General features: G+C 43.4%; 1 protein-coding gene across 6 annotated transcripts in view; it reads left to right on the plus strand.

Moving 5' to 3' along the window:
• The window catches only part of sipa1l1 (signal-induced proliferation-associated 1 like 1), a 163,803-nt gene that overhangs the window by 112,385 nt on the left and 31,387 nt on the right, over nt 1-20,031 (plus strand). For all 6 annotated transcript variants that reach the window (XM_007893254.2, XM_042337969.1, XM_007893253.2 and 3 more), the window contains 7 exons: nt 2,191-2,321; nt 3,470-3,658; nt 6,904-7,078; nt 8,097-8,200; nt 11,401-11,558; nt 12,321-12,897; nt 14,870-15,144. In XM_007893254.2, coding sequence (XP_007891445.2) covers nt 2,191-2,321; nt 3,470-3,658; nt 6,904-7,078; nt 8,097-8,200; nt 11,401-11,558; nt 12,321-12,897; nt 14,870-15,144 — 1,609 coding nt within the window. The remainder of the gene's footprint in view (nt 1-2,190; nt 2,322-3,469; nt 3,659-6,903; nt 7,079-8,096; nt 8,201-11,400; nt 11,559-12,320; nt 12,898-14,869; nt 15,145-20,031) is intronic.

The raw sequence follows: 20,031 nt of genomic DNA on the forward strand, positions 1-20,031 counted from the left end.
GTACTGTCCTTTAGCACAGAGGATCTATTCTCCTATATCATACCATGTACCTGTTATCTACTCGTGGATATTGTTTAGTATCTAGGTTGTTATGTAAGCGAGATTAACGTAGAATGAAATGGGTTTTCTTTCGTTCGGCAGCAGAAAGACTCAGTTCATTCTATGGGGGTGGGGGGGGGTGAAGAGGTAATTATGAAGTGGAAATTAAGAAGGTCATAAAAACATAATAACTAACCGAGACTGGCCAGATTTCATCTAGTTGTTGATTCCCTTGATATAAGTGGAGGAAGAGCAGGGAGGAAAATGAATGAATGACTTGCTGTCCACACAGAAATTTAGCCGTATCTTGATTATTAATCCTTGCATTTGATATAGCAGCTGCCATGTTGGGAGGAGGTCTCAAAGCGCTTCACAGGATTTACTGTAATGTGTAGTGACCGTATACTGTAATAGGTGTTTTGTTGGTGACCGCAGAGGCTAATTTGCAGACAATAATATCCCACAAACAGTCATGGTGTGAATTGTTCCTGGCAGGATTGTTGGCCAGGATGCAGGAGAAATTCCTGTCTCTTTTTGATTAGTGATATGGGATCTTTAATGTCCACCTGAATAGGCAAGCGGGTTCTTGGTTTAGCATCTCAACTGGAAGACGACACCTCATTTCCCCAGCACAGCCCTGGAGTGTCAGCATTTGATCTAGCGCTTTTCATGTCTTCTCGACGTCTCAAAGGGCTTCATAGAATGTACCGTAAAGTGAATTGACTGTATATTTTGTGGGTGAAACACGGCAGCCAATCGCGCACAGCAGTGTCCCGCAAACAGTCGTTGATTGAGTGCCCAAATGATTATTTTTTTTCTTGAGGGATTATTATCAGGCGTGTGGAGTAAGGAAACTTGCCCAAGGTTTCACGCTGCCGGGAATCGAACCCAGGTGTCTCGCTTGCAAGGCGAGTGCTCTAACCACTGAGCTACAGGACTCCACAATAATAAATAATTTGGGAGAATGAAATTGTTCCTGATTTTGTGTAGTGACTTCACTGGGCACTGAATGGTAAAATTCCATTACCAGCCAAATTATCATCATAGTTGCCAGAGGAATTTCTCACCCACAGTGTGTAAACATAGGTTCACAAGAATAAAGCCTCCCAACGGATATTTTTTTTGGGGGTTGGGAAGGGGATGACGACTTTATCCCGAAATGTTTTCTGCACTTTTTTTAATTAATGGTTGGCATTTGTGAACAATTTACAAAATTGTTTAAGCCAGAGGTTCAGTTTAACTGTCGGGTTATGTTCCCGTCAAGGAACATGAAAACATTAATGCCAATTGATTTTTGAAAGATCTCTGTGGACTTCTCAATTAGCACATCAGTTCTACAAATGATGAGCTATTTACTGTCGAGGGTTTGTGTGTCTGTTTGGATCCTGTGCAGAAAGACTGAGCGCCTTTTCCAGACGATTAAATGCCTGAAATGTATTTAATGGGAAGAGAGTTTCTCCTGGTGTCCTGGCCAAAATCCCCCAAATAAAATTGGTCACTCCATGGCTGGTTGTGGCATGTTGCTGTGTTCAAATTGGCTACCTCGTTTGCCTGTAACATTCACAGTCACTTCCACTTTACAGTGTACCTTGTGAAGAACTTTGAGATGTCGTCCTGGCTGTATCAAAAGCAACAACAACAACTTGCACTTATATTTGCAACAACTTGCACTTTTAAATGCAAGGATTATTATTATAACAATCTCCCCCCCCCCCCCCCCACCAATATAACAACAACAACCACTTGGATTTATATAGCGCCCTCTACGCCAGACGGCATTTCAGAGCACTTCACAGTAATGTGTGCGTATGCAGGTAACTGCACATTGAAAACCGATCCTGATGTATCTGAACTTGTTCCAAATGTGACGAGACTCTATTGCCAGATTAATGCCTTAATCAGTGTTTTAAATTCAAGTTACAAGACAAATGACTTGTTAATGGATTTATTGTCCTGGAGCCAGGACCTGAAGGTTTAGGAATCTATGCTTTGGGTCAATAGAGAACTGCCATCATTTGTTTTAGCCCAGTCGACGATCCAAAGATATTAATGTTGCGACCCATTTTCTGCGATGGGTGATCGATACCATTGTTTGCACATGTCTTAAGTAAAGGTCATTGTTCAGCGGAATGTGTGTTGATATTTTCCCAGAGCACTCAAACTACTTCGGAGTGGATGAAAACCTGGGTCCAGTGGCAGTGAGCATTCGACGGGAAAAGCTGGAGGATAGTAAAGAGCACGGACCCCAGTACAACTACAGAGTCATCCTCAGGACCAGTGAGGTTAGGACACTTGATTTACTAATGAATTTGTCTGAAATGTGTGGACAGACACTTAATAGTGCAACAGCTACAACTTGCATTTATATAGCACCTTTCACCCAGGATGGCATCTTGGATCAGTTAGAGTGCTTAGTATTAATCTTAAGGAAATGCTTTACAAATTTATATTAATAAAACACGTTACACCACTTTGGGAGGAAATTCCAAGATTCTGGACAACTTAAGGTTTGCACTTGAGCTGGCGATAATTGATAATAATTTATAAAACATAATAACATGATTTGAAAAATCCACAACTATTTGAGGGTATGATCTTTGTGCTCACTGGGATCTCTGCTATCGCTCTGTCTTTTTTGTACAAACGATAAGATAAATTGTGTATTGAATTCTTGCCCACAGAGGTGATGTTAAGATTCATTTCATTTTCCTGATTTAAGAGCACAGCCCATTGTCATCTGTACCCACCCTTTTTCTCCCACACCCTCCTGTGAACATACCTCAAACTGAGCTGCCACAGTGCAGCTAAGAGGAGCTTCTGCACCCCATGGCTGCCTTTGAAGCTGCAATCTTCGAGCAAAAGGCTGGATAAGTCACAACAGGATAATCAGTTTGTTCCTTAACATGTAATGATGATATTTACCCTGTTTGCTGTGAGCACCAGGTGTCATTGCAGAGCAGAACAATGCTCCATTTCCCTATTTTGTACACAGTAAGTCTTTCCACCCCCCCCCCCCACCCACCTTTGATTAGATTGCCCACGCTATTTTGAAAACCTCATACATTTCATCCCCTCTCCTTTCATCTCTCTCTCCAGTGAAAAAACATTGCAACAGGGTTCCTACCACTGGTCCCAAACCCCCCCCGACTGTTCCCCAACACCAATGTCATGTACAGATTTAGCTATTACCTCCTTGTTCTTGTATTCACTGACCTTGTACATAAAAGTTATACAACAACTTACATTTAAATAATGTGTGTGTGTGTGTGTGTCTCTCACTCCGTCAACCTAAATTATAATGATCTAGGTTTTGTTACCAAATCTCTCTTTTGTCCCTGTAGGATTCAGTCTAGTGTTACTACATTGATGTAAGAGTTTATGGTTCAAGTAGTTTCTTGTGCTGAGTTGAAATCCCATGTTATATTTCCAGCTGACTACTTTACGAGGTTCTGTGTTGGAAGATGCAGTTCCATCGACAGCGAAGCACGGCACAGCCAGAGGGATCCCAATGAAGGAAGTACTTGAATTCATCATACCAGAGCTCAGTATTCATTGCCTTAGACTGGGCCTGAACACCCCTAAAGTCACCGATCAGCTTATGAAACTGGACGAACAAGGGGTGAGTGTTGTTCCATCGTGTAACTTTCTTTGTTACAGTAGTCTTTAATTTTGTGACTGGGTGGGTGGAGGGGCCTAATCTGATAGAATGCTTGTACCTGACCAGGGAGCCGGCTAAATGTACTGATATATAGATTGAGGGCATTGCTGCCTTGTGGGCGCTTGACTTTCAGTCTCGAGGTGAATCTTCATCCCACCTCCAGAGGCAATCGCACCCAAGACAGCGCTTTCCGATTTCTCTGGGCACTGATTCCCGAGCAATGCAAAACCTTAGGCAAGTTTCCTTACTCCACACGCCTCTGTTTACCTAGCAGTAAGTAGGAACTCAGTTGTTCAGCGATTGGCGGATCGCTTTCCAGGGGTAATAATTCCATCAAAATAAAATAAAATAAAGAAATTTGGTCACTCAATCCATGACTGTTTGCAGGACACGACTGTGCACAATTGGTTGCCACGTTTCGCCCACAAAAATACTCAGTAAATCCACTTTACAATATATTCGGTGAAGTGCTTTGACACATCTCAACAATGCGATAAGGCACTGTATCAAATGTAAGGATTATTATTATTGTTATTATTTGAAACCCAGCTTCTGAGAAACTGAAAGTAATTGTTTTTCTACTTTGCACAGAATGCAACCAAACAATCTCCATGGTCTAAGTTTCCTAACTAAAATGACAGTGATAGGAAAATGCTGCCAATGAGAATTATCTGGGAGTTCCTTTCCCCTTGGGAGACCTTTTATAATGCAAATCCTTGTGGACTGACATTGCCTTTTGGTGTGATGGAACAATACACTGTGGTGTTATCTGTTTGTGATTGACGCTCTTGTGTAATGTTTGCATTGGTTGCATGATTAGACATGAAGCTATGACCGAGCTCTAACTACCTGGAGGCAAGCAGCTTAGTGGAACACAACAATGCTACCTAAATAGTCTCTTTGATATAAAAGGCATGTGGTTGCCTACTTCACTGGTACGTTTTACCTCTCTCTCCAGTAAACCATTCACTCCATCAACCATCATTCATTCGTTCTTTCATTCTCAACTGCAACTTTAAAATTGTCACAAAAGAGGGTTAAAATGTATCAATGGATAAATAACTGCCCAAAAATACTTTGAGTTTGTGGTTTCAAGATAATACTACTTCTGTTGCCTTATCCTTGAGTTCTCATTTGATTTTTTTTAAAAAAATGAATTTATAAGAAATGCTCCAATTTGTTTTAATTGAAAAAAAATTTCCCCCATGAAGTCTTCTCCAGTTGAAGCCACATTCTTCCCTTCTTGTCCGGGGTTGCTGCTGAAATGAGAAATTTCAAGTTGTCTCATCTGTTGAGTGGAAAGAAAATTTTGGTCACTCAATCCATGGCTGTTTGTGGGGCACTGTTGTGTGCAATTAGCTGCTGTGTTTCTCCCACAAAATACGGGCAATTCACTTTACAATATATTCTGCGAAGCCCTTTGAGACATCTCAACAATGTGATAAGGTGTTATATCAAACCAAGGATTATTACTATTATTATTAGCTGGCAACATACTCTCCACCCAGGCTATCTTGTTGAAAGTAACAAGCATCTTAAGGATCGGGGGTGCTGAATTATAAAAGATGGTGAATCTAAATATCTACTAAATGGTTTTGGTGAAAATAATGCTGAAAGGGGAACAGAGACAACAGTATTGTGTAGCATTCTGCAAACGTGGGATCAAACAGATGTGCCATAAGGGTCTCTCCTAGTGCTGTCATTCTTGAATGTGAGTCCAACCAGTGAGTCTCGGTGGACTGTTGTACTCTGGCATGTGACTCATTATATTCTGATCCAGAGCCATATCAGCGACTCACTGGACAGTGATTGTGGGTATTGGTGAGTGTGGGCATTGGTCCTATTTGACCTTTCCTAGCCTACAGAAAGGGGAGTGGGGGAAGCTGTGGATAATTGAGGTGCGCTGGCTGAGTTCAGCAATCTCAACATAGACCATAATGTAGTGGTGAGTCGAGTTCAGGCAAAATTGTACCAAGAGAGTTTGGTGACCCTGAACTACCTGCAAGAGAAGCCATTTGCTTGAGAAACCAGCCCTGCCTGTGATAATGCTGAGATTGGGTGGTCAAAGTGGACGGACATAATCTTCCACTTCCCGGCACTGACGTTGAATAAAGCAACTGCACCGATTACCATCGCACTTAATATTCCAAGGCTTTATTAGACATCACACGAGAGAGAGACCAACAGGGCTGATTTACACAGAACTAGTTTCCTTTCTGAGGACGTACTCAGTGAAGCTCTTAAGTATCATCACTCGTGCGTTATTGAGCAGATGCCATGTCTTGTGATCGCCTAGCATGAGATCTCCATACTTTCTCGATGATGTATCCAAAGAAATCTGAGTGCTCTTGAGGTCAAATCCCCCGAGCAGATAAACCAGGCTGATCTACTTGCATGGTCCATAAAGGATGAAGTGCTGTGGATGAGCACACTGATGCATTCTGCTTTTTTTCATAACCGAATGAAAATAGACTCACTTTTGGGAGTCGGGTAGTTTCTGCTGTTATGAATAAAATTTTACATGATCCTGTCAGTTTACATAGTTGTGACTTTATACTTGGAGGAATTTTTTTTGATGTGTTCTGTTCTGATGTTCTGTTTCGGGCTCATGAGCAGTGTCCTGTTTGTGGCACTGGATTAAACAAAGAGTTTCATCCAAACTGTTGCTGTGTACAGATGTCCGCAGCACCCTGCAGACATGGCAGTGGTTGTTGATTCAAGATTGTGAGGGACTTGGGTGAGTTGTAGCAGTCCCTGCCTAAAGTCAGCACACACACAGTGCATGGACCGAACCTGGGATCTCCTTGGTTAAGGTTAGGGTCACCCTGCAATAATCAGGATTCAGCACCATAAGCCAAATGCAAGATTTCTACTAATTTTTTTTTAAACCTTGAAACATGGTTTATGTTCCAAGGTTGTCCTTGGGCTGAGGTGTGTGAAAACTTTTCATTTTTGTGAACTGAGCACAATACTCTCACAGTAAACAAACTATTATGATTGTCTGCTTAGGGTGTATTCAGTGACTGGAACAGGTTACCAGGAAAGGTGGTTGAGGCCAGGACACTGGAATCTTTTTTTTTAAAAAAACAATGATCTTGTGAAAATGGTGGGTGAAGGAGATGGGGGGATGGGTTCCAAGTCACTTGACACAGTTGCAGTCTTTGTATTTCAGATGAAATTATAACCCATTTATCTCTCTCTCACAGCTCAGTTTCCAGCACAAAGTGGGAGTGATGTATTGCAAAGCTGGACAGAGCACAGAGGAAGAGATGTACAACAATGAAGTGGCCGGGCATGCATTTGAGGAATTTCTCCAACTCCTAGGAGACAAAGTGCGCCTCAAGGGCTTTGACAAATATAGAGCCCAGCTTGATACCAGAAGTAAGTCTTATAGAAAGTGACCGGGAATTACCTGTTACCTGTGAAGACACCATATTTTGAACCCATGCTCCATTCTTCCTCTATGAAGGTAGTGTAGCTCTTATTCCCATTCGTCTATTGACCTGCATTGTTACACATGGTCTGTAGGGCTTGAAGGCTGAGGAGGTGTAGAATGGGTATCAATTGATAGTAATGGGTCTTAGAGAAAGTGTTCAATTTGGGTCTAACAGAATGGGTGAGATAGACTTTGACTTCTAGTCATTGCAAGGGCCAGATTTGGGACAAATGTTTTTGATCTAGTATGGACCTCATTTCGTTTTATCCCAGCGAATGGTTTATATTGCTGCAAGATTAAACCAATTTCCCACAAAACTCTTTCTCAATGTCTTTAATCCCACGTGTAGTCATTTGCCAAGCAGAACTTTGATCTGCCTCCACTGCTTCCACTTCGGATGTTTTTTTGGTCAGTCAGATGTCTGATAAATGTGGAATCCCAGTACTGTGCTTAAGAGTATCCACACCAGAATTATTGTTCCACATATGTATGCCATCTACACACAGAAATTCCTTTGTTTGGATTTGAATGTGCGCGTTGGCGTATTGCTTAATTACCTAAAAACCACATAGCTGGAAAGTCTAACATACTCTAGCTGGAGAGCAAGCTAGGGCCACCCTCCCTGTTGGGACTTTGGCTTCCAGGGTTAACAGGAGTTGAGTGGGGAGATTCCCTGCTCCCAGTGGTATATTAACCAAACTCTGTGGGCAAATTAGTTAAATCGAAAAAGGGTAACCATATTTGACAGCGCACACTTCAGCAAGTTTGTTGCATCTAGCCAGAATTCCCATGTACCAAATTGAAGGAGGTGACGGTGGGAACAGAGGAACAGAGTGTTCTGACTTTAATCTGTACGATTTAATGGCAAGTAAATCCTCAGCATCTAATGTCAGACAGCAGATTCCTGTCTGTGCTGAGTTGGATTTTGTTCTTGGTAACGATACCGATTCTGTGTTTTTTCAGCGGACTCGACTGGCACGCATTCTCTCTACACAACCTACAAAGATTACGAGATCATGTTTCACGTCTCCACCCTGCTTCCCTATACACCAAACAACAAGCAGCAGGTAGGTCAAGATCCCTTTAACACACTGATCCCTTACACTTAACCACAGATAGACCTTTCGTTTTCATATCAGGGTCTGTTATGCGCAGAATCCCACTGGGAATTAGGCGTTCAGTAAACCGTAGTGCAAACGCTATTGTAAGCAGAGCTCAGAGCTCTTTGCCTGGAGGTCATAGTGACTTGTTTTTTCTCATCTTCATTTTGGTGCCAGTCAGTCATAATCTGGTGAAATAAGACATACTGATTCCTGGATCCCCCTAGTGCCAAGTGTGTCCTGATATCCTGTCCTCCTTAGAGCAGGTTTCCAGTGTTTAAAGGGGGGATAGGGGATAGAAGCCTTGTGATCCTGCATTACAAAAAGATACAAGGCAGCAAAATTTCCAGTGGCCCGGAAAAAGACGCCTCTTTTAAGAGACATTTTTCAAAAGAACTGGTTTGAACGTTGGAATGAAATCAAGTGTGGACATTGTTCTGGCATTGATTCCTGTTACGCAACATATATACCTCTAGCGGCTACAGTGACTGGTTGAGAATGTATTGCATTGTCTGCCAGCGGTTCTTTCATATAAACCATGTAAATCTACTGACACAGAAGGAAATCAGCAACGTTGGCTGGTCTTGAATATTCCACTGTCAGTAAAACTCCTTTCCCTACATCACATCAGCCCTGTTTCTACAGAGCTCAGGAACTCCTATGCAACTACCAATGCTTAAGCACTCCCCCCACTCCCGATTTCATTGAGTAAAGCTGAGCCAATCATGGTTGTTTGGGTAATAATTCTTAATGATAATAATCTTTGTATTTGGTCCAGCACCTTTTTACATCGGGAGGACGTCCCAAACTACTTCAAGGGATTGACTGGAATAATAGGGAATTTTAACAAGACCAAGCAGCAATTAAATGAAAACGAATCTTTCATTTAGTCGGAGGCTTCTTCTTTCCAATGTTGTGCGAAAATACATGTGGCCTCTCTAATAAAATGTTTTTGTGGGATTATGAGCATTTATCATCCTTGAAACTAAACTCTGCGCCTGGCTGGGCCAGGTTTTGGGGATTAACTCTGGGCAGATTAGCTTGTTCAGTGGTCCTGTCTGAAAGATAACTTTTTCTGTTCACCTCCCCGCTCCACACACACCACACTTGTAAATTTTTAGGTATATCTGAGGCCCATGTTTGGACTCAGCATATTACCCGTGTTCGCTACTGCAATGCATTAAGACTAACAGCTTAGTTGTTACTATTCTTGCTGACGCAGTCATTCACAGCATCGTTTTCTCAGGCATCTGTTCACATTGAATAAATGGAAAAATTGACGAAGGCACAGATGTGACTGACCAGGTGATGGATGACAATATTGATTTGCCGTTCATGTCAAACATGTCATTTGTAAGCTCTCCTTTTCTCTTCCCCACCCACACCTCCCCTCCATAACAATGATACTTGTGAGGAAAAACATCACCTGTTACATTACCTGACACAGATCAAAAGGTTGTGAGTTTGCGTCCTGTTCTATGTGGTGTGTTACCTGTTCTCAGCCAGGCAGGGATTGGCTTTCGCACCTTAGTAGGTTATGTCTAATTTCCCTAGACTCACAGCTCGGGTGCAATCCCAAGATTTTTGTTTGCCTTGGAGCGTCCCCCAACATGAAAGGCGTTATATAAATGTAAACTTGTATTGTATCGTCTATCCTCCATTTACTGCACATGTGTATCCTGCATACACCACCCCTGTTATGCAATGAGCAATTCTGTTCTGTGGTCCCATGCTCACTTGGAGGGAGAGGGAGAATCTATACTTCTAGAGGCAGCAGAGAAAGGCACTTGCTCACTTTGGGCTAGATGTGAACTTGGGATCCCAATGTGAAAGGATATTGCAGAGCTCAGGGCATCATTCATCCCTTGTTGGGTTTCCATCTCAGTGCTGTTTTTTGTTTCTGCGTCAACATTTGGCCTGTCACAAGGTTATGCTTGAGAAGGGCATTGAGCAAAGTTAGATTGGACATGTCATATGCAAGTTGAAACTCATTCGACAAAGTGATAAGGACAATACAATTCTTGTTTGAGACAATTCAGCACAGGGTTTGCTTTGATTCTTGCACATCTCTGCGGTTCTTTCATTTAGTGGAGTGTTCCTAAATAATACCACAAAATAGAATTTGAAGTCTTGAGGCACCATGTAGTCTTAAATCATAAAAAGACAGACACTTATTTTGTGCCTTCTGTTCATTTCCACAGAATGACCTGCTGCACATCATAATCCAAGCTTGAGTACTGAGCTCATTTATTGATCAAACTCAATTTTTGACAAAATTCAATACTCTGACCCACACAGAAAGCCAAAGGCATTATTTCTTTTTTAGTTTACTGCTGGCTGTCCACTAGACATGAGAGTTACGTGACTTGTGATATGATTCCAATGTTTTCGAAGTGAAATATTCACAAATGTATCGAGGCAATGCAAGGGTATGCTTAGGGGACATTCATAATGTAGTTAAAAGTGAAGAGTAAGTGTTTGGGGAACAATCAATTTTACATTGAAAGAGCTTCACTTTCGTACTCCCTCCTCTCCCCCAGGCTGTCTAAAGACATGAAATCTCATACCAGTGGAGTCCTGTAGCTCAGTGGTTGAGCACTCGCTTTGCAAGCGAGAGACCTGAGTTCAATTCCAGGCAGGGCGAAACCTTGGGCAAGTTTCCTTACTCCACACGCCTAATAATAATCCCTCCAAAACCAAAAACAATAATAAATTGGTCATTTTCAATCCACGACTGTTTGTGGGACATTGCTGTGCGCAATTGGCTGCCGCGTTCGCCCACAAATATACAGTCAATTCACTTTACAGTGTGTTCTGTGAAGCGCTTTGGGACGTCCTCCCGACGTGAAAAGCGCTATATCAAATGCAAGGATTATTATTATTATTATTATTATACCAGATAGAAACTATTTTGATTGCTTTCCACTTTGCGATGGAGCTTTCCCTTTTGCAGCTGCTGTCTTTGGGTCTTGTCTCACAAACTGGCCATTCGTGGGACCTTGGCCGCGTGCGAATGTGTTCACCTCCAAAAAATAGTCGGCATGCTAGTAATAAGATGCTAGCAAATTAGTGTTTATAAATCCTGTTTTCTGAGATGGAATACCAATGAATCGGAAATTGCGAATTGCAAACCCGTCTTTTGTTTTCCGTCTTTGTTTGGACTTCAGCTTCTTCGGAAAAGGCACATCGGGAACGACATAGTGACCATCGTGTTCCAAGAGCCTGGCTCCCAGCCCTTCACCCCAAAGAACATCCGCTCCCATTTCCAGCACGTCTTTGTTGTTGTGAGAGCACACAGTCCTTGCACTGAGAACGTCTGTTACAGGTGAGTCAGACTATACTCACTGAGGCGAACGCAGCCTGCCTCGTTTAACCTATCCACAAGTTATTGCAAAGTAGCTTCATTCTATGTACGAAATCCTGGAGAAACACTAGCTCACAAAACACTATAACTACAGAGTTGACATAAATCGAGATAATCTGCCAAACGTCAGCTTTAATTCAGTAATGAATGAGTTCAGATTTGATCATTAACCCTTAAAATAGCAAGGTGAAGACTTCTCGGGGGCAGAGCATCACACCTGAGCTTAAAATACGCAGCCACAAATGACCATTCTGTAGCCGAAACGTGAATCTGGGTTGATCTGTCCTCCTTTCCTAGCCCAGGGTCATTGAGGCTACAATTTAATAAGAATAATAATAACAAGAATCATCCTTAGATTCAACACTGGAGCTGAGATTGTCAAACTAAGCACCGACCACAAATTGAACCTGGGATATTCCAAGTCTGTGGTGGCTCAGTTACAGAATCATTGGATGAAAGACGACTGTTCAGCTATAAAGTGGTGCCATTTGATATGCAGAATGAGCACTTGGCCCATTTAGAGGCCATCATTTCTAGGAAGCTTCACACACTGAGTGCTCTCTTCGGAAGCAGGGAAGATGTTAAGTACAGAACAGTGCAGTGTTCACAGCAAAACCACTGAGGTTTATAGTGGATTGAGAGTAAACAGCGCTCTGCTCTTGCCGTATTGGAATCCGCACTCGCAGTAAAAAGACCAACGCTTGTGTTGTACTTTCGTCCTAGTGTTGCTGTGGCAAGATCAAAAGACGTGCCTGCGTTTGGACCACCCATCCCGAAAGGGGTCACCTTCCCCAAGTCGACAGTCTTTAGGGACTTTTTACTGGCCAAGGTGATCAACGGCGAGAACGCAGCGCACAAGTCGGAGAAGTTTCGGGCCATGGCAACCAGGACACGTCAGGAGTACCTGAAAGACCTGGCGGAAAACAGCGTCACCAACACACCCATCGACCCTTCGGGCAAGTTTCCCTTCATCTCTCTGGCAACTAAAAAGAAAGAGAAATCCAAGCCGTACCCCAACGCAGAAATGAACAGCCCGGGCACCACGGTGTGGAGTGTCCACGCAGAGGACTACAGCTGTTCTGCTGAGATCGACTGCCTGTTGGGCATCTCCAACGAGTTTGTGGTCTTGATTGAGGAGAGCTCAAAGCAGGTCGTGTTCAACTGCTCCTGCAGGGACATCATTGGATGGACTTCTAGTCTCACCACCACAAAAATCTTCTACGAGCGAGGGGAGTGCATTTTTCTCCGGACCTTCAACCATAACAGTGAGGAGATTAAAGAGATCGTCAAAAGGCTAGAGGTGAGTTCTTGGTTCATTGCTGTGAGCACCAGAGTTTTACTACAGTCTTGTATTGTGTGAATATAACTCTAAGGTTGCACTGAATGAATCAAACTGAATGCAATCAATGGAAAAGCTTGTACCCATTTCACAACTGTCATAGAAGATTGCTTTGACTTTATTCTTTCCGTTTGACAATATTGTCTAAACATAAATTGGGGTGTGCAGCTTGTTCTCAAACACTCAATCATCCTCTGTGTATATCTGTATACCAGTTCAGAGTAGTGCAATTGGCTGTTTTTTGCAATTGGCTATTCAATTATCACTTGACCAATAGCACCCAGCACCAGCTTTAGATGTTAAAAATGCACCAAATGAACAGGGTGTTCACAAAGTCCTGTTACTCGCATGTTTTATTGCGAGTGTGCATTGACCAACAACTGAAACACATGGAAGAACAATGATAATTGTATTTAGAAGTACTTCATTGTATTCAGTACAAGTGTTTAACTGTGTTTAAATGTCCAGAGGGTCGGGGTGTATGGAGCTCCATCATTTTCATAATAGATAATGATCCGTTGCCATGTTTTTCGTTGCTACATCTTCCGTAGCATGGATTCAGTGACGAGGAAGTTACTGCTGTCAGACATTGTTACACTTGACACATCTGCAACAGAAAATAAAAATTCATTGTAAGAAAAGAAACACAGTGGCGGGGGGCAAAAGGATTTTGTGAACACGATGTAGAAGGTAGATGCCTGGGAAATACAGTCTACACGTTACGTAAATCCTGGGAAGTGCTTTGACAGAACCTTCCTGTGTGAAGGCACTTTATCAAATGTAAGCATTATTATTTATTTATGAAAGTGGCTGTCTCTGAGAAGCTGCCAGGTGAGGAGGCAGACAAGACATTGCCACTCAGTTTCAAAGACTGTCGGCAAGTCTAAGAGTCGAGAAAAAGTTTTCTAGAGTATAGTGGATAACCAGAAGTGTGTATAAGACATCTCTCATAATTCAGTTGATGCACAATGAGTTGTCTGAGGCCGAGATGAGGTTATTGTTTGAAATCACACCCGTATGTTCAGAAAGGACATCTGAACTGTTCTGTCCCTTCCCAGTGGGTGGCGTTGTCAGTGTTGTCCAGACCACTGTACTGCATTCAGTACTAATCACCTCAACACATCTTACTGAGCAATGCCCTGATTGATTGCTGAAAAATAGCAAGTTATAAATGGCGGTGAGAAATTAGTTTAGATTTGTCCGAATGCCCTGACTGCATTTGTGAATTCTGGAAAAAGAAACCACTAGCCAAATTGTTTTCAGATGTGCTTTGTCTCGTTTCTCATTTAACTCATCTGCATTTTTCCAACAAAGCTCATAAGAACAGGTGTATATGTGCTGTATCCTACATGTTATAATTATTTCTATTCCTGTGTATAGTATTGCAGTTTATTTCAAGTGTGTGGAATAGTGGGAGCCATAACTGTTTATATATATATATATATATTGTCAGCAAGATTTGGTGAGGCAAACCAGTCGGTCACTGGGGTCACATAATTCTTCCTACTTGGCTCCTGTTAACCCTGCAAGCCAAATGGGTAGGGTGGTCCTAGCTGAATGAGCAGGAATTTAGCTGGACAGAGTTTGGTAATGGCCCGCTATCTGTTTTAGCTGATTAAACTCCGGCAGTAAGTATCCACGCCATACACTCTGGGTTCTCCAAGCCTTGGGTCCTGTCAACCTGCACCTAACACTCTCGGAATTAAAAAGGTGGGGCACATTCCTCTCGGGAGAGAGAGCACGTACTACTTCAGGCATAGAGTCATTTCTATGTATGAATGTGCTTGGGACTCTGGGTTTGATATTCTTAAGTGTCGTGATAGCTGACACCTCTCTCTGCCTCCCACCCCGAAAAACAAATATATTCCGATTGAAATAAAACCTGTGAACCCACCTGTCCCTACAAGTCACAGTTCTCTCTGCATCCTTTCAGGTGACGACCAAGGGCTGTGAAACGGTTGAGATGACCTTAAGAAGGAATGGTCTGGGCCAGCTGGGGTTCCACGTGAACTACGAAGGGATTGTTGCAGACGTGGAGCCCTATGGGTACGCGTGGCAGGCTGGCCTCCGACAGGGCAGCCGTCTGGTGGAGATCTGCAAGGTTGCCGTGGCCACTCTGACCCACGAACAGATGATTGATCTCCTGCGAACATCTGTGACTGTTAAAGTCATCATCATTCCACCACACGAAGACAGCACGCCTCGCAGGTATGCCTTTCCCCCCGGTCCTACTTTTAAATCGTGTAACATCAGCAGCAGCAGAGCTCACTGTATTTTAGTGTGGTTCGTTGCCATTTGTTTCACAATTCAGGAGCTTGGCAGTGTCCCTGACTTAATCGCAGGTGAACTAACTTTGCCAGACTGGCCGGTCTGAACAGTCAATGGAGGAAGAGCGAAGATCTAGCAACCCTTTATCAACCGTCCAGAGTAATATTTAGACTATACGGCTATTCCCTGCACTGTGTCCACGCCAGCTGTTAGGCAGGATACGTTAAGTTAATTGTTTGATTCTCACCCTCTGCTCCATTTTAGGGCTTACACCCGACCGTTCTTAAATTGCAATCATGTTAGATGTTTGTGGTATTTTAAGCTGCTTTAATTCCCCCACTGTGACCTCGCCACACTGTGCATTGTCTGCAGCCAAGCCAGATGGGCAGGACACCTGTTCTTAGACCTTGTGGATGTGATATTCTAGAGATTGGATTGACTTGTTTACAATATTGTTCTGCCAGAATCGAGAGCAGGAACCTTGGGAGTATGCAGTGGGTTTCCCTTCACGTACTTCATTCCTTGGCACTTTCCCTTAATAATAATCCTTACATTTGACATAGCGGCTTACCACTTCATTGGGACATTGCAAAGCGCTTCGCAGAATATACTGTAAAGTGAATTGACCTTGTATTTTGTGGCCGAAATGCAGCAACCAATTGCGTGTAGCAGTGTCACACAAACAGTCATGGATTGAGTGACCAATTCCACCTGGAAGCTATACCTCTTGATTCACCAGGTTTTCTAGATGCTCGTTAAACTCCTTGTGCCTGTGACCTTCTCACTTTGCCTGCAGTGAGGAGGCATGTGTTTTCTCATATCCCCAGCCTGGTAGCCACAGTACTTAATAGCAAATGAAGCAGCGTCTGCCCCAAGGGGGCACTGACCATTAAAGCAACCGAGAAACAACCTGAACAATCTTATGTATAAATCAGCATAGGGGAATTGTTTTGCTGCGGAGAGACTGAGCAGTGACCTTGATCTCTCCTGAGAAATACGCTACCATATTCTACTTCTCTAACTATCTAAAACCCAGCTCCATTAGCGCGCATGTGACAAACTGCCACTCAACCCATAAAGGAAAGTTCAGTGGGGAGTCAGACCGTTACATAAACAGTTTGGAACAGAGAAGTATTCTGCATGGGGTTTAACTTCAAAGCGTGCAGTTTGATGTTGTCATGGTGGGTGCATGGCAGGCGGGAGATCTTGCTCAGTGGGGCTCAGCTCATGCCACAGGGTCTGGAGGTCTTGGGAACCCGTCAAGTTCACGTGCCATCTTTGTTAGCCGAAGTATTAGTAAATGCATGATTACAGTACAGGGTGTCCACAAACTTCTGCTACCTGTAGATTTTTTTTTACACAGTGAACTGACCAACAACTGCAACATGTGGAAGAATGATAATAATTGTATTTAGAATTACGTGATTGTATTTATTCAGTACACGTGTACAGTAACTGTATTTAGACGTCTAGAGAATCGGTGTGAGTGAGCACCATCATTTTCACGGTAGATAATGATCCGTTGCCATGTTCGGTGCGATATTTTCCATAAATTGGACAGAGTGAGGAGGCGAAATGGCAGGTTGTTTCAACTCCACCGTAGTCCCTTATCGCTGTTTTGAAACAGCGGGAAACAGGACTTTGTGGACACCCTGTAGTTTGTAAAGATATATGTTGAACCCTATTAAGACAGATGTAGGTGATTCCATGTTAACGAGGTACCGTGTAAACCCCTGCATCGTCCCTTTGAGCTTGTCGATGCTTAATTCCTCACATAGAAGATGGCTGGCACATGGGATTTTATCCTTGTTCTGGGGAAATGACAATGATATATTTTCCCTCGTTGTCCTTCAAATGACACGTTAAGAAGAGGTCCCATTTACCTGTTCAGGTCAGCCATAAATGTCCTCTTGTGCTATTCAAAAAGTGAAGGGTCTTTCTACAGTGTTTTGGTCACCAATCCGCAGATTAAAATTATAGACTCTTCACTGCATGGCTTTCTGTGAGACATTGCTGTGCGCAAATTGGCTGCTGCTTTCATCTACAAAAATCACAGTAAAATCCTGTGAAGCGTTTTGAGATGTTTTGACAATATAAGCCTCTATATCAGAGCTAAGAATTGGGCAAGTTCTCAGGTCGGATCGAAATGTAACCATTCCATTTGTTTGCATCGATCTTCACACAAGTGGAACATATACACTCTGGTGCTCTGGCAAAATCCTATTGTCAGACATCAGTCAGGTCCCTTTTACAGCATTGAAGCTACACGTACAAAAATCAAGAGAGACTAAGCAGCCGAAGGATGATCTGTTCTCTGGTTCCACATATCTTCAAAGGAAAGCACGAGGCTGTTAAACTTTTATTTACAGGTTCCTTCAGCATTGACTGAGAGAGATGAAGTAATTGTCTCGTGACATTGAGTACTTTGTTTCAGTGCAAAACACGGTTACTCGTGCATTCTGCATAAACTGCCCAACTGCACGGAAGAAATTAATTGATCCCCATTGCAATTTAATTGCGATTAGATATTAATAAAGATAAACTAAATGATTTATTTTATAGAATTATATTAAACCTAATAATGCTTGCATTTGGTATAGCTGGTTTACCCATCCTTGGGCCCCTTCTCTTTCTCATCCATATGCTCCCTCTGGGTGATGTCATCTGCAAACACGGGTTTAACTTCCACATGTATGCAGATGATACTCAACTCTACTTTTCCACCTCCAGCTGTGACCCCCGGTTCCCCGATGTTTCAGCAAGGGTTTCAGCAGCTTGGCTGTCGGACATCAGGAGCTGGATGAGCGCAAATTTCCTGCAGTTAAACGTCAACAAGACGGAAGCCATACTCTTTGGCTCTCGTCGATGTCTACTTGCCCACAGTTCCGACCTCCTCAACCTACCCGACTTGTCCTTAAAACTCTCTGAACCCTTGCGCAACTTAGGTGTCAGGTTCGATCCCCAGTTATCCTTCCTACCCCACATCCGGTCCCTGACCAGCACTGCTTTCTTCCACCTCCACCACATTGGCCATCTCCGACAATGCCTCACCCCAAAAGCTGCTGAAACCCTTGTCCATGCCTTTGCCACCTCTCGGCTGGACTACTCTAACGCCCTCCTCGCTGGTCTCCCCTCCTCCACTATTCACAAAATTCAGCTCATTCAAAACTCCGCTGCTAACATTCTCACCTGCACCAAATATCATACCCCAATTACTCCAGTCCTTGCCAAACTCCACTGGCTCCCTGTCACAGAGCAAATTGACTTCAAGATACTCACACTCCCCCCACCCCCCCAAAAAAAATCCCTCCCTTCCTTGGCACCCCCCCGATCTCTCTAACCTCCTCTCTTCCCACAGCAGCACCCGCTGCCTCCGCTCTACTAGGACCAGCCTCCTCCGCGTTCCCCGGATCCTCCGCTCCACCATCGGCTGCTGTGCCTTCAGCCACTACGCCCCGAAACTTTGGAACAATCCTCAACCCCTTCGCCTCGCCTCCTCCTTCCCCATCTTCAGGTCGCGCCTGAAGACCTTCCTTTTCGACCGCACCAACAGTCACCTTCCCCCTCCTCCTGGCTCGGCCTCCACTATTGTTAAGTGCTCTGAGACGCTGCTCGGCGCGGAGGGCGCTATATCAGTGCAAGTTGTTGAAGCGCCTTTCACCTCGGCAGGATGTCTCAAAGCGCTTCACAGGATTTATTGTGAAATGAAGTGATTGTATATTTGTAGGCGTCAGTCCATATGGATGCAACAGTGTCCCACAAACAGCCATAAAACAAATTGTTGGCCAGGACACCCAGAGAAATTCCCTTCCCTTTTTGGGTAGTGGCGTGGGATCTTTAACATCCATCTGAATGGGTCAATGGGGCCTTGGATTAAAAAAAAATGTGTCCTAAGAAAAATGTATCCACAGATCTCAACTATGCGAACACTATGTGAAGTCAAATCCTGACTTAGGACTTGAACCCACAACCTTCTGATGCGAATGCTACTGACTGAGCCAGGATATCACATTATTCACTGACTGTGGCAATTGTAGTTGTATATTGTAATGGAATATGTGACCGAGCAATGCTAAAAGCATCACTGAGCAAGAATTGCATGTTGCATCTTTAGTCAGACCAAAGCTAAGCCAGTTTGCCTCCCCCTCCCCCCCACCCCTCCCCACCAAAAAAAAAAATCCTAATGTTATTAGTTTAGAAGATATTCCCTTTTCAGTAATGGGGATAGAGTGCTCGAAGCATGTGTTTTGCTTGCGTACAGCCCTGACCTCTACTCTCTACTGCATGGATTGAGCCTCTAATACACAGAAACCGGAGGCAAAGAGCTGAGGTCAGCATCTTATCTCTGTCGTGCCCGCGTTGCGTCTGATACGAAGTTAAGTATCTTCCAAATTAATCATGTTATAGCTGCATGTTATTTTCTTTTTGTGGAGGAAAGCTGCTTTACTCGGCCATGGCCACAGATAAAAAAAATGTAATTACGGAGCTGAGCAGCTTCAAAGCATGAGGCAACAGCTGCGCATTCTAATCTGCTCAACCTCTTTCTCCGTTTTCTGGTTGCACTTTGCTCCACTCTGCATCTGCAATCATCCAACTGCGTTCACCATTAATCATCTCGGAGGAAATAATTCCTGTTTTCCTGTTAGCTGGACATTAGAATCTTATTATAGGCTGTCTTTACCTCCCACACCGCCACCCAACCCCCCCCCCCCCCCACCCCCATTGACGAACGGTGTTTTTTTGGAACAATTTGTTTGATTCTTTAATCTCATCGAGGAGATTGCATTCCTGAGGAAACGGCAGATGATCAGCCCTAGTTTTTCCTCT

This window comes from Callorhinchus milii, unplaced genomic scaffold (genome assembly GCF_018977255.1).
Source record: "Callorhinchus milii isolate IMCB2004 unplaced genomic scaffold, IMCB_Cmil_1.0 Scaffold9, whole genome shotgun sequence".
NCBI lineage: Eukaryota > Metazoa > Chordata > Chondrichthyes > Chimaeriformes > Callorhinchidae > Callorhinchus > Callorhinchus milii.